Source organism: Phyllopteryx taeniolatus, chromosome 2 (genome assembly GCF_024500385.1).
Source record: "Phyllopteryx taeniolatus isolate TA_2022b chromosome 2, UOR_Ptae_1.2, whole genome shotgun sequence".
In the NCBI taxonomy this organism is placed as follows: domain Eukaryota; kingdom Metazoa; phylum Chordata; class Actinopteri; order Syngnathiformes; family Syngnathidae; genus Phyllopteryx; species Phyllopteryx taeniolatus.
In genome coordinates, this window is record NC_084503.1 from 33,602,192 (window position 1) to 33,617,663 (window position 15,472).

Here is a 15,472-nt window from a genome sequence, read left to right on the forward strand (position 1 = left end):
CATTGATTAGTCAGATTTTCCAGGGGCGGCATGGTGGGCGACTGGTTAGCACAGCTGCCTCACAGTTCTGAGGACCCAGGTTCAAATCCAGCCACACCTGTGTGGAGTTTGCATGTTCTCCCCATGCCTGTGTAGCGATTATGTATGAAATAAGAATTGTAATTAATTTAGGTAAGCCTGTCTTCATCAAAAACTTATTCATAAAAAGTTTGAGTATTTTATTTGTATTCAGGTATATTATTGTTAGCCCATTATAACATTATGCACAGTTGAAGAACACTACACTTAATCATAGAAAATAAAAAAGTATATAATTCTTAAATTATACAGTAATGAAATTCAATACAAATGTACTTTACTTGGTATACATACTAATTTATACTTAATCTAAATGTACTGTACTAGATTAAAAAAGTTTAACCCAATGTAACATTATGCAGCGTTTGAACATTTCATTGAGTGATACTTTACCATACCACTTGTTCTACACATACCACACTTTGAGACTCACTGTTCTAGAGGATCTGGTACATTATAACTTGCGATTGGCAGATTGTATTGCAAGTGTATACTTTTCCAAGAAATCAAATGCATGTCAAATTCATTGAATACATTCCTTTATTTACATTCGACCACGTTGTTCAACTACCAACATACTGTGTCAAAAGACAGTTCCAGTCTCAAATCATGCACAGAGAATATCACACTTGACGTACTTCAGAATTGTTCACGCTGAGCTCGACTCGTTATGACAGTGTTGATTCACTTCTTCCACGGATTGCCACTTATGACTGGGGGGAAAAAAAAAGCACAACAAAGAAAACAGACTTGTGCAAATAATCCGAGCTGTAGGTTAACTTGTTTTTTGATATGTAATAGTATCATAGCCTATAAACCAATAGTTCTGAAAGCTGACATCCACTAACATCAGACAAAGAGTTGGCCATTAACCATCTTCAAAACGTGAGCATCTTAGCACACTAGGATGTGGTTAGTACAGTTACAAGTATTCTAATTATTTGAAGCATTTTAGTCTTCAACCCTCAATATGGCCAAAAGGAATTATAGGTGAGTATATAAATGATGTGTGTAAAGTATATACAGTTGAACACCAAGTAATGCATACCCTGGACGCATTTTGAGATTTTTTTAAATGTGTTTAATTGGTATCATCTGTCTGGAATTGGCACAAGAAAGTGGCAAATGAGATGACATTCTGCCTTTCTATTGTTAGTGGTGGTGGTGGTGGTGGTTTTAAACATTTGCACCATTCTAAAGCATCCTGGTGACTTCAGCCATATCGAACTTATTTTGAACATGGAAAGAATTGCCAAAATGCTATTTAATAGATACATTAATGGGAATAGAATTTTTAAAATACTTCTTACATTGTTTGGCTGTTTTATGTTTCAGTTCCAGCTAAAAGTATTCTTTTTAACAAGTATGGCCAGTGTAGGAATCATTATGGGGCTTATCAGTATATTTACTATATTCAACATGTTTGGTTAAGTATATACAGTTATCCTTTTTTATCTTAAATGCATCGTAACCTTTAAACATCATAAGGCTTAAATAAATACACATTAAGAGCTGAAATAAATAGACATTGATTCACTATGAGAAAGAAAATAGCAAACGTTCCCATGTTGCACCTTCTGTATAAACACATCACGAGGCCAGTTTATCAAACATACTTTAGGTTTTCCGCTATGCTCCCAGGAGATGACCTCCCGTCTCCCTTGGCATGTGCAGATAAATGACTTTTGACTCAGTCAGCAGTCAACTCATGAAAAGGTCCAAACCTCACCCAGTATATTTACCGCTACTGTAACGTTATCTCCTCCAATTTGGCATACATTGAACACTGAGAAACAAATCGCTCAGGAGAAGGAGGAGGGTAGTTAACTATCGAAGCCGCAATAATGATGGTAAAGATTTGTTTTAAAGGTTATTTCTGACACAAACTGACTCTTTCATTTCATATATTTATATTTGTACAAACATTTAGAGCATAAACATTTCAAGCACCATAGAGAGAGATATAAAATCATGTAAAAGACATGGAACCCAGCAGAGATCACTGCCTCTAATTTAATCTTTTCCCCCTAACTTTAGTCCTCTTCATTGGCATATATATATTTTATATTTGTTTCAGAATATTTATTTGCATTGACAGCCATAACTAGACTGCTGAACCCAATGGCTTTTCCTGGCTTTAATTCCTTCTTATTATAATTTCTAGACTAAACTTGCAACTTTTGTCACCCAGTGATAATCACATTATAGAAATGTAATACTTATCTATTTTCCATGACTAATTGATACTAATACTAATGACTAACTAGTAAGCCATGAAATAGGCTTCATCCAATTTACTGCCTCTGAGGCGTTCTCCAATTGTGAAAATGACATCTGTGGGAAGGCTTCATTAGCTGATGTGTTACAGATCCAACAAATAATGCCAGGAAAACCATCATCTTAATTGAACCGCAGACGTGAGAGCTAACTGTGACGTTGTTTAATGTCTCCTAAGTGATGCCGAATATAGCTGTCTACGCGGTCCCATTGCCTTCAATTATTATAAAACACACACATGAACAAGTCATTGAGTTTCTTTACAAGTAGAGCTGAACAACACAGATACAAATAACAGACAAGTGTCGACCGATGGATGCGCCAGGCAGAAAGAAACATTCCTGCATGTCTCACTGCTTTGTGAACACGGAAAAATCCTCACATCCATACGACATCAGTGAGCAGCATAGGAAAGTTTGAGAGTACAAAGTCAAGCTTAAAACAGCACCTCCATTTTTTATTTTTTTTTAACCTGTTTAATCACTGTGTGCTGACTTAAATTCCATTGCATTTTTGGTCCCTTTTGAAGTATTATAAATGACCTGATTACGTTTATTCTTTCAGCTTTTTTTCTTTTCTTAAATCACAAAATGTAAGTCTCTTCACCAATGTCCTGAACATGCAACCATCCTGTATAAGCAGGGTTCGAGTTGTTAGTTGAGCCTGACGGGATGGCTCTAAATAAACAACAAAATCAGTCTTGTCAGGTTTGTAGACCCTTGCTGTTTTTTTGGTGGTGTGATAACTAATATACATAGCACAGTGATGCCTTGAGATAAGAGTGACCGGACTATTGAGTATTTATTTCCAGGTGTGAGCCATCGATGGTCCTATTTTTTACTTTGACTAACACAACAAGCAGCAGTCTGGCAGTAAGGTGTTTAATGTCACTCCCAGTGAGAGTTTACTGTCAAACTAAACAAAACAAAGAGAATTACATGTCATGCATTTGAAACGACCAAACAACTTTGCTTTAGGAAGGCCCCCGCTAGCCTAATTCTAACACTTCATAGAAAACGCCATAGACGGGCTAAAAACTAGCACAGATAAAGTAGTTGTGGCGTATAACCCTTTGAAAAGCGAATATTTTAATATAAATTGGGTAGCAACACAATATAACCATACTCACAGGCATATATTCTTTATCGTCTGCGAAAAACGACTAATACTACTGCAGATTACTGAGTCACTTCCAGTAGTTAAGTAAAATTCTTCTTTGTTTGTCACACACACTGTTTATTCCGTTACATTCTATTTCATTGTTATATACATTATAGTGTGCTATTTTCCTTATTTAGAAAACACATGACACGTTTTTTTGTTGTTTTTTTTAGGGTTGCCTGGAACTGATTGATGGCATTTCCACTCATTTCATTGGGGAAAGCGAGTTTTGAGTTACGAACGTGGTCATGGAATGAACTAAACTTGTATCTCAAGGCACCAATGTGCTACTTTTTGTTTTACACTGTAAACTGTGTGGTGGGGCACAGATCTGCTCACTTATTGAATGTAAGTGTAATTGGTAACAGCGTGCTGCCAGGGCTGTCACCCACAAGTGAAAATTGTGCATTCCTTATGAAAAATACATTTCACATGGGAAAATGCAGGACTAGTGCTCGTGGTTAGCACTTCTGCCCATCAGTTCTGAGGTCCTGGGTTCAAATCTCATCATGCTCTCCCCGAGGTTGCAGCCTACTCCGGCTTCATCCCACATTGCAAAAACATACTGTACAGTATGCCAAGTCAATTTTCTCTGTAAGTACCCAGCGATGGTGACGATCAGTCCTCTCGCCCAAAGTCAGCTGGGATAGGCTCCAGCTCAGTCATGATCATAATGAGGATAAGCGCCGTAGAAAATGGATTCATTGAGAATATTAGACATCCACAGTTGGATGAATGTAATGTGCGAGAGCTCAGCTAGCTTGAACCCTGCGCATAAGGATGTTTCATCACATAAGGAAACAATGACCCACAGTTGCACATCATGTTTCGAGATGACAATGAATCCCTCAAAGACACTCATCATTTGTATGTTTTACTATCCTAGCACCGTGCTATGTTGACAAAGTCAAATTCTTCTTGGTATTGTTGAAATTTTAACAAGGCACTTTTTCCCGTCACGTATAATTGTCCTTCTGACTCTGACTTTCTCTCTTAAACTTCACAACAGGGAATGATGTGAGCCCCAACTTCTTGTTTTGTACTTCTTATGAAGCTGTATATAAGGTACTATTAAAAAGAAAAAAGACTGTAAGTTGTTTGAACGCTTCCTCGTGAACGGCTTGTTCAGCCCTTCTGCCCTTCCATATGACAGGCAGGCTCTCCCCAATGGCCACTTAGCTATCTCAGTGCACCTCGAATTGATTCATCCATCACCTGCCCTTCCGTTTACTTATAAGTGGAGAAGACGTGAGGACTATTGGGTCAGTCCGTCACGAGAACTCGTTAAAATATCCCAGACGAGATGCCTTTATTTGGGAGCAGTTTCTATATTGTCAGAGGAAGCGGTCCGCCGCTTCGCCGTGCGTCTACCGATGTCTGGACGACACATCGAAGCAGGTGATCATCATGAGGTGAGCTTTGCAGAAGTTCACTCTGTTCTCCAGTTTGTCTGTCACCGTCTCCAGAGCTTCCAAATACTCCAGTGAATCCACCTCGTAGACCTGCTGCAGCTCAACTGGACAAGAAGAGAAGAGAAAATATCCTCAGGCTTCAGTTTTAAAGGTAACCTGATAAAAAGTACTTTATCGACTATTCAAAATACCAAAAAGTTGGGCCAAAAGCAAGTACACTTGTGTCAGTTGTCATACTATTGGAAAGTTGACCAACATCTTAAGGAAATATGCGCCATGAATTGAGTTGGAACCACCGTCGGGTGACTTCAGTGTATGCCACAAGAACTGAGTTTAGAGAGCATCAAAATATTAAAGGGGACATATTTTGCTAAAACCAACTTTTTCTAGTATTTGGGATGTAATGTTGTCTGTATGGTGCCTCAGTAAACGTGAAATATGAATTAAAAACGTCCACATATTGCTAAGCTTTTCTGCCGAGAGGTCTGAACTCAGGTCATTTGAATTTCTCGAGATTATCTACGTCACAAGCGAAGATCTCCCTCCGCCTTCCCTTTCTGCTCCCGATTCAGCGCTGTCAACATAACACATTTGGAGTGGCTCTTCTACACGGAGGCAACCAATCAGAGGGAAGGGGGCGGTCTTAGCCAAATATGGAGAAAGCGGATACAAAACTGGGTCAAACAGAAGTAGCTGTCAGACAGGCCTTTTCTGGAAACTCGTATAAGAAAACCAGGGTGTTTTTTTTTAATGAAATTGAAACTTTTATACTAAGTCCATGTTAGAGAGTCACTCTAGGTCTAAATAGCCAAAATAACGGGACCTTTAACTCCGCTTAGACTATTTTGCTTTTTCTTTCTTGGTCTCTACAAGAGAGGACAATGTAATCTTATGAGGGCAACAGTCTGACCTTTGAATGGAAGTATACTTTCAATATTTCTGAAGTCTAAAAAAAGATACAACGAAACAGATTGGGTGATCATCATCGAGCAAGATAATAACCCCGAAAACACACAAGACAGCAAATGAGTTCATCAGGGACTGGAAGTGGAAGGTTTTAGATTGGCCGAATCAATCTCCATACTTTAAGCCTATAGAGCATGCATTTTACCTGCTAAAAAGTGAAGGAGAGAAATTTTTTTTCCAAAAGAAGAATATAGGTTTGGTGTTGTCACTGGGTCACAAGCTTTATGTTTTTATTGCTAAATATTAAGTCTTATTAATGAATCAATTTAAGTCTCACTGTCACTGTATATGTATATGATGTATGGAACTTGTAATTTCAATTCTTAGTACTGAGGGGAGAATCTTTCATCCAGCAGCGAGTTGGTGTGCTGTCGAGTGACTTGAACTCCTTTAACAGATAAGTCGAAAATGTCACGTGGGTGTTTTATTATGTTGGCATCAAGTGAGTGTCAGATCATTCGCAAGATTTTCATGCACAACAAACCAATCAGTGATCCTCAATGAGTTTCATCGAAGGATTAAGTGCTACTTTGTATTGATTTGCAGCGACGCTATCAGTGGCGGTCGCTGCTTATGTTTGTTCGTTTTTTTTTTGGTTTCTTTCGCACCGCTTCATCTTTGTAATGAGGCTTTTATGTAGTTTAACCCTGCTGTAATGTCCCTTTTAATGAGATCGCACTGAGAATCTTCTGGCTGAGTCCAATGACGTCTTGCTTTTCCCATCCTCATTCACCCGAGGAAAAACGCCGCATCCAATTTGTGAGCCCTGACGATGCTGCTCTCACGATGAACCGTCCAGCAAAGTCACGTAGAGACGCATTCATCACACTTTTCTTCCTGCAGTATCTAATCAAGCTTCTCCATTGAGTTGTCACCCATGACGTTAGCTGGCGAGGATGCTGATGCTGTTAATCAACTTTAATGATGAGGAAGTTCATCATCACCATTTAAGTGATCTCCACGGAACCACTAACATACGTCTGTTCTTCATGACACACATACTACTCTTGGGGTATGTTGACAGGACAGCAGTTTAGTTCAGTGCTTTTGTGAGATGATGTGTTGTTGAACATGTAGCTGATGTGATTCCATTTTTTTTAAAGGCTATGATAAAAATGAGACCTAGACAAATCATTTTTCTATCATTGTGTAAACCTATAACAAAAAAATATTTTAAAGAGAAGTAAGACAATCAAACAAGCGGAGATGTGGTTGCACTGTCACCATTTAAATTGCCTCTGATTAACCCCAAATAAAGTTAAGATGTTTTAGTAGACTTTTCCTGACATTTTTGTTGTCCCATTTTACAGCACAAGCCACGGTCCGCAGAGAGCTTCCACAGCATCAGAGGGATCTCATTTTTCAAAGGTATCAGTCAAGAGAAGGGTACAAAAGAATTTCCCAGGTATTAAATATATCATGGAACTCGGTGAAGATATTCATCATAAAGCGCAGGAAGTATATAAATAAAAATAATAATTTAAATGATCCTTGTCATTTGCCTTCATTGTATGAAGGCAAATGACAAAAGAAGAAGAAAAGAAGTAGAATAAATTTGTTCTTGTCTCTCACTACCTTGTTTTCCACCAATGTGGAAAACTAAAGCAACTTTTATTCCTCTTCATTCGGTAAGACACCTCTGAATAGCAGCTGCTCGCTCCATTTGCTGCTCCGTGTCAAGGGCAGCTTAGTAGTTTGGATTCGGAAAGCTTTATTTAAGCATTTACAGAGAAATCATAATTGTGTCTTTCTAAACTTCCACTTACACTCTGTGGTCCATGTGAGAGGCTCCAGCATCAGGTGCTGTTTGGTCTGCTCCAGCTCTTTCTTCAAACACTGATATTTGGCTCGGACCTCGCTGATCCGCTGCTGACGGTGCTCCAGCAGGCGAAGTTTGCCGCTGACGTACACCATCCCCTGACACACACACACAAAGTGAGTGCACATTGTATTTGGGAGACTGGAGCAGCTTTTCCAGTATTCTCACACACTTCACAGACTCACCTCCATGAGCCCTGCTGGCTACTGGTGAACACTGAGCAGCTTCACAAGAGCAGCTGGAAGCGAAGTGTTTCTCTGAAGACATCTACAGAGGACTCTTATTTCATGCTTTCCTTTATGCTAAACGGCACTGTGCCATCATTTCACGTTAGATTGTGTGGCACCCAATCCCTGAACCTTAAATTGCATTTGGCAATCAATGTGTGACATTTGCTTTAAAATGCTAATATTTCCTTTTTTGCTTTAAAATGCTAATATTTCCAAATTAGCAGCAATTCTGCATGAATTCATCATAAAATTTGTTCTGATCTTTGTCTAATCACAACAACAGAGAATCACATTCTGCTGTAACTATACCCCACAAAAATAAATAAATACAAAATATTGGACACACCACGTAAACATTCACTGCGCATTGCGGAAAAAGTATATGAACCCATAGGCTAATGACCTCTCCAACAGCTAATCAGAGTCAGGAGTCAGACAGTTTGAGTCTAATGACCGTGATGAGGTGTTGATTAAAGCTGCCCTGCCTTAAAAAAAAACACCAGTTATGAATTTTCTATTCACAAGTAACATTACCCGACGTGAACTGTGGCTCGACCAAAAGAGTTCTCACAATACCAATAATGAAGATAATATTAACTTCCATGTCTCAAAATTATATCCAAAACACTTGTGGCTCTACTTTCGTAAATGGCGAAAATCCAACATGGCAGGAGCTACAACTCTGCACTAGAAGCAGGTTAGACTGGTGTTGGTAATTTCATAAACAATTACAGGCTGGCGGATCTTAGAGTGGGCGGGCCGCGCTACTCTGGGAGTGTTTACGATCTACTTCCGTCACCGCCAATCTAAGCGACTCCTCTCATTCCCTTTAAATGCTGTGCTCTAGTGGCTTCCACCATTCTCATCATAAACCAAGAAGGATTGGGCTGCGTGGAGGCCGGCATATCTGGTAATTCATCGGATTACTCCTCATGAGCACACTTGAAAATTTGATAGTATTAATATTTTAAATTATTGATAACACAAACACTGACTCGGTGCATATTAAATACTTCATATCCTCGGACCTCGGTATCTGTCTGCTTGTGCCCCGAACAAATACACCAAAATTGTATTAGACCAGCGGTCTACCCTGCACCAGAACGTAGACGTGGTCTGAGCAGGCATAAGTTTAGATCGACTTTCTGCCACCAAATTGTTACTTCGCCAGGCGCATCGCCAAGGAAACGCCCTCCGCTGCGCAGACTGGTCTGCCAAATTGGCAAACATGCGATGCGAAACTTGCGCTTGCATGAAAGTCACGATCCGATTATATTTGTGCTCCGCCACAGCTGTCTACGAAAATAGAGCCCTTGATGTTCATCAGTGCACATTAAAACAGATTGCCTATAAATTACATTCAGGTCCCAAATTGAGTTGTTTGAAAGGACCACAATGTGTGGAGAAATAAGAGACCGCACAATGCCAATATAACCTTGGGCAATCCCAATTCTACCCCTTAGCTTTTCCCCTTCGTCTTAGACCTTGGTTTTGTGCGTACACGCGAACGAGGCCTAACTGATAATTATTGTTCCTGTGACAGTGACAATAAAGTTCTTTTGGATTCTATTCTGTTTGAGATATTTTCTATTTTGTGTTTGTTTACAAATGTTTGGGTATGTGTTTTGTGATGGTTGTTGTTGGTGTGATTTATTGGCTGACGTTATACCACAGTCAGTTTGTAAAATATGTTCCTTCTATAAAAATGTGTTTCTAGAGTAGCTAGAAATGAAATATAGAAATGGATGCACCATGTCATGTGGAAGGAAACAAACAATTTTGAAATACCAGTCACCTGTCGAAACTTTATACACAGACAAATTGAAATAAAAAGCCATTTATAATAGTACACTTAATTTGACACAAGATGGCATCTTGGAAATGTAAAAAATTGTTCCGTCTGCCCAGGACACAGACAGCAGGGGGTGCGGGGTGTTGATGTGTCGTCCCAATTCCTGGGGCTATTTACCCCTTCATCTTGGCCCTCCAGACGAAGGGGAAGGGCCCAATTGTGAAGTATGGTGCAGGGGGCACCATCGATGCGCATTGCTTTGCCTCCTCACGGCTTGGACAGATTTCTCAAGACATTTTGCAGGACAACTCAAGCCCATCTGTCAGCTAGTTTGAGCTTAACAGAAGATTGCTGATGCAACAGGACAATGACCCAAAGGACAGATGGAAATCAACAACTGAATGGCTTCAACAGACGAAAATACGTCCTCTGGAGTTGCTCGGTCAGAGTACTGACCTCAACTGAGATGATGTGGCATGACCTTAACAGGGGAATTTACACCAGAATATTGCTGAAGAGGTTTATCATACCATATGCAGTCAAAACATCCATCCATCCATTTTCTGAACCGCTTCTCCTCACTAGGGTCGCGGGCGTGCTGGAGCCTATCCCAGCTGTCATCGGGCAGGAGGCGGGGTACACCCTGAACTGGTTGCCAGCCAATCGCAGGGCACATACAAACAAACAACCATTCGCACTCACAGTCATGCCTACGGGCAATTTAGAGTCTCCAATTAATGCATGTTTTTGGGATGTGGGAGGAAACCGGAGTGGCCGGAGAAAACCCACACAGGCACGGGGAGAACATGCAAGCTCCACACAGGCGGGGCCAGGGATTGAACCCGGGTCCTCAGAACTGTGAGGCTGACGCTCTAACCAGTCGTCCACCGTGCCACCCAGTCAAAACATAAGTTACATAAAGAGCTCTGACACTAGTTGTAATATTGATTCGTATGAAGAGGTGAAATGCATTGTAGGTCAAGAAAATTCTCACCTTGTTACCACCTTTGTCCCTCCTCTTCTGCAGGCGCTCGACGTCATCAATCTCGTACACTTTGATCTCAAAGGCCTCCGCTGTGGCCGACGGACCTCGTAGGGTTCCGGAGGCAGGCGGCCCCAGAGGTCCGTCCACCCAGCATGCACCTGGGCTGGAGGAGGAGGAAGAAGAGGACGTGGCAGCCTGTTTGGCAGAGCGGTGAGGAGACGAGGATGAGTCCAAGGTCAGTGCGGGAATCAGCCGACGACGCTGGAGACCTAAAAATATTACAATTGTGTTATATATATAGGCATAAATACGGCCATATTTTTTGTGTATGACGCCTTATTTATTTTAAGTTTTATTTGCATTACAGTGCCGGTCGGAGAGCACGTTTAATGTGCGCGTCTGCCTCATAGTTCTGAAATTCATCGCCTGGTCACCAGCCAATCACTAAGCACATAGAGACAAACAGCCATTCTCAACATCCACACCGATGGGGAATTAGAGTCTTGAATTAACCTAACATGAATGTTTTTGAAATGGAAAAGGAAGCCAGAGCACTCGGAGACAACCCATGCGAACGCGGACAAAATGGAAGGCCAGAGCTGAGATTCGAACCCTAAACTTCAGAACCGTGCCAGGTCCAATGTAAAACATAACTCCGAATGTAAGTTTTATTTGTATACATAAACCATACACACTGTTTTCAGGTTTAACAAGCCTATTTTTCTGTGATTTTATTTTAATAAGGCTGCAGTTAAAGAGTGGCATCAAAAGGTCAAGCAGAGACGTGTATTTCATTATGTAGTAAGAGGCAGCGATACAGACAGAACTAGGCTCTGGCAGGTGAAAAAGGTTGGACACTGGAGGGGACATGGAATAAAAAAAAAAAAAAAGAATATGACAGGGGTATCCAATTAAAGTGCAAGAGGAATCCTAATGGGAAAGTGATTAACATTTGCTGGCTCATGTTCACATTCCATCTCCACTAAAGCTGACTTTTGCCTACTGGCGTAACCTCAAAGTGCACTATATTGACTGTGAGCACAGCATTTTTTGGAAAAATGCGAGGAAATCCAGACGTCACGCCGCCTGGTAGGAGATGAGTCTGCACTGCAATGCCTCACAGAAAAGGTTATTCCAATTGAAAATAATAATCAGAGGCAAACCGCGCTGAGCTGCCTGCGTTGAAGCTGACTTGATGCACATATTCATTGTTACGCTTAAGCAGTGGCGTATGATTTGGCAGCCATATTAAGGTTCCAGCGTAATGTGCTAGTGAATGTAGATTCATTATAGCCAGCAGCAGCAGTTTCCCTCTACCATTTCACACACGGTTGGTCAGGGTCACCTTTCCAACCTGACTCCTTGTGCAAGCACATTCATTGTACCACCCACCCCTTTTATTTCTACTTTCACTGCTTTGTGACACCTCTAAGACTACACTTTGTCACAATGTGGACTTTTACAGCTAACAATCGATCGTTTGAAATACTGGTCGGAAGCTCAATTATTTGCACTGCTGGAAATGCTGAGTGAGCGCCAGAGCCACACTGAAAGGGATGCTTAAAAAATTTAAAAACTGCAAATATTACAATGCTTAAGTTGAGCGGCAATTCTATTTTCAAGATAGTTAAAAACGGATGAAATATTATGAGAAGATGAATGATTACCTGTGTTTAAAATTTTGTATTTAGATTATGTAATTAATGTTGTATATGGCAAGGGTGTGCAAAGTATACGTACTTCTTTCTTTGATCTGGCCCACCGAGCATTTTATAACCAAGAGTACTCTAAGATTTGTTGCAATCATTTAGGATTTTTTTGTTTGTTTTTGTTTTAGTTCATTTGAAAATCTTTCTTAAATAATCAGTCATTTAATTGCAATTAAAACAATTACAATACCTGTAAATGTATTATTACTGAAAATGATTTTCATTAATTAATTATTATTAATTATTCTAAATAAACCATTTTCACATGTACATTAATCTTTTTTTTTTTTTTTGTCCTTCTTCTTTAAAAATCAAATGTGGCCCTTGACTGCAAAGGTTGGTCCACCCTTACTATATGTTACACATTTGACAAATTATGAACACAACTTGAAAGCTGCTGTGTTAAAAATATGACATTTTTGTCATAAAATAAATGTTCTTGTTATCCATCTTCTGTACCGCTTACCTTCACCAGGGTCGCTGGTGTGCTGGAGCTTATCTCAGCTGACTTTGGACGAGAGGTTCGGTACACCACAGGGCACATATAGACAAACAACCGTTCATACGTCAGGACAATTTAAAGTCTTCAAATAAGCTAACATGCATGTTTTTAGAATGCGGCAGGAAGTCGGAGTACCCAGAGAAAAGAACATCCACACTGGAAGGTTGGAGCCCGGATTTTTCATTTTATTATTATATTATGACTTTTTTCCTGGGAGAATTGCATCATTGGTCTATTAATAATACAACCTTTTCCTTGTAAAATGTTTTCACTTTGCTTTTCATTCACTTTTTCTTTTCATAATGGTGGTCTTTACAGTAGGCCCTTTGTATACAACAGAATAAGGCTTTATTGATCTTGCAATGGGAATTTCATGTTTTACAGCCGCACATGCGAATAAGCATAAGAATAGGAAAGTATTACGAATTGTATTGAGACCATTCATTTTCTTCATATTCAGTAATGGAAACTTGCAAGTCAGGAAACGGCTTTGGCATTTTGACAGTTTCTTTTCGGAATTTTTCTATCACTGCTGCATTTATGGAGGGAAAAGCCCTAAAAGCAATAAGTCAGTGCCTCCACAATTATCCATTCAATTAAGCATGAATGTCGTGCGTTAAAATTGCAGACCTTTACAAGGGTCAATTGCTGGTTATACTATTACTGTATATGAGAAAACACAAAGGCAATCGTACAAGCCAATGCTGAACATCGACCCCACTAGGAAATGTCATTTTCATGTCTTTTTTTGTTTTGTTTTGTTTGTTTGTTTGTTTTTTTGCGCAGTCCTGCTGACACCTCACCTCCTAAGTGTCCAACGTTGCTCCTGCTCTTCTTGTTGCTCTTGGAGCTGCGTCTGGAGGAGGTGGTGGCCGAGCTGTGCTCACTGAGTGAATCCTGAGCAGAGGAAGTACTTCCTGTGTTCTCGCTGCTGTCTCTCAGCATGCTCTCGTAGCCGCTGCTGCCTCCACTGTGATAGAACAAGGCCGTCTTCCCCATGGCCGGGGGAAGCTCACCACTCAGTACGCTGCTGTTAAAACGCCAAAAGAAGAGCCTTGGTCAGAAAATAGTGCATAAATGATCCAAAAAAAAAAAAAGACACCACCAGTGAGCATCTTTGGTGGCAACAAAAGCCTTAGTTCTGATATTATGAAAGCATTTTTGGTTGGTGTAGATGTTTCACCGTTACTGAAGAAGCTGGATTAAAGTTGGAACAGTCTTCAACAATGAAGGAGTCCAGTTGCATTCCATTACCATGACCTGGATGACTGACAGTCTACAGTACAGACAGCTGTCCAAATACCTGTTGTCGCTGGCGTGGCCACTGCTGCAGCGATGTGGTTTTCGCGGAGCAGTGATCTTGCTGTAAGGAGAGGGAAGGGTTTGGACCGCTGCTGCTCTTTCCTCCCCTGGGCCACCTCCAGCAACACCTGCACCCGGTGCCCCTCCGCTATGAAGAAAAACGAAACATTGGCCGAAGATCTATCTATTAATACTCAGAGAAAATCTCGATAGGGTAAAAATGGCCAACCTTGCCCCTTCAGCCCCTTTCTCCTCTGCTGGATTCACAGCTCCTCCCTGGGCATGATTCCTGGAACGTGATCCGGCACTACCTTGGAGAAGCTCTGAGATGCGGCCATTGACTGCCCGCAGGGGTAGCTTGGCAGCCAAACTTCCCCCTCGACTGCGGCTCAGAGATTGCGTAGACCAGGATGCAGGAGAGGGTCCCTGCTGCTGCACAGGGCCCTGAATGGTGGCCTGTGGCTGTGGAGGCAGAACAAAGATAGAGAGTAGTTCAGAGGACAAAGGCGAAGCTCAACAAGCGAACAACAGTTTGCATAACTGTTGTTGATTACTACTGGCCACTTAAGTGCTTGAGGACTTTGCACTATTTGCACAATTGTCATTGTATCAGCAATACCACATTTATTGGTACCTTTTCATTGGACAATGACTCCCCATACTTGTGTTCTTATGTCCTAAATATATATTTGTCATAGCAGCTGTTTGTTGTCGTACTAGAGTGGCTCCAACTCCCGGAGTCAAATTCCTTGTTTATTTTCAAATATTTGTCTAACAAAGATGATTCTGATTCTGATCTGAGTTTATAAACTACACTGGTACCTTGGGTTATGAGTTCAATTGGTTCTGTGACCAAGCTCAGATCTCAGTTTACTTGTACAGTAATCCCTTGTTTATTGCAGGGGTTACATTCCAGAACATCCCCGCGCTAGTTGAAATCCGTGAAGTGGTGACCAAATATATATATTTTTGTATTATTTATGTATATTTTAAAACTTTATGCATATAATCACGAAATATATATTCATGTGAGGAGCAGGTATTATTTTCATTCACTTGGGGTCGCCATCCTCAAGTTCTACTGTACTGTAGTATCTGTGACTATCTGTAACTGAATGTGTGTGGCTGTAAATGGCGGGATGTCGGACTCGGGAAAAGAGAGTGTAGACTCATCATGTGTGAATATCTGCTTGTGTTTATTTTGTTACCTTTGTTCAATAAAGCGATTGAAAGTGCACC

General features: G+C 40.6%; 2 protein-coding genes across 7 annotated transcripts in view; one reads left to right on the forward strand and one right to left on the reverse strand.

Moving 5' to 3' along the window:
• Positions 1-15,468, forward strand: part of smyd3 (SET and MYND domain containing 3) — a 112,454-nt gene extending 96,986 nt beyond the window's left edge. For 2 of the 5 annotated variants that reach the window (XM_061765824.1, XM_061765827.1), the window contains exon 13: positions 4,526-4,603. The gene's annotated coding sequence lies outside the window, so the exon portion shown is untranslated. Of the gene's footprint in view, positions 1-3,689; positions 3,827-4,525; positions 4,604-4,669; positions 5,080-6,221; positions 6,907-7,204; positions 7,263-10,762; positions 10,956-11,087; positions 11,382-12,904; positions 13,095-13,717 lie in introns of those variants that run through there. The other 3 variants (XR_009787440.1, XR_009787441.1, XM_061765826.1) reach the window with 3 other exon arrangements.
• kif26ba (kinesin family member 26Ba) overlaps positions 601-15,472 on the reverse strand; it is a 121,846-nt gene continuing 106,974 nt past the window's right edge. For both annotated transcript variants that reach the window (XM_061765820.1, XM_061765819.1), the window contains exons 23-28: positions 14,463-14,695; positions 14,235-14,381; positions 13,735-13,961; positions 10,730-10,989; positions 7,661-7,811; positions 601-5,032 (exon numbers count right to left, since the gene is read on the reverse strand). In XM_061765820.1, the coding sequence (XP_061621804.1) occupies positions 4,884-5,032; positions 7,661-7,811; positions 10,730-10,989; positions 13,735-13,961; positions 14,235-14,381; positions 14,463-14,695 (1,167 nt within the window). In that variant the 3' untranslated portion in view covers positions 601-4,883. The remainder of the gene's footprint in view (positions 5,033-7,660; positions 7,812-10,729; positions 10,990-13,734; positions 13,962-14,234; positions 14,382-14,462; positions 14,696-15,472) is intronic.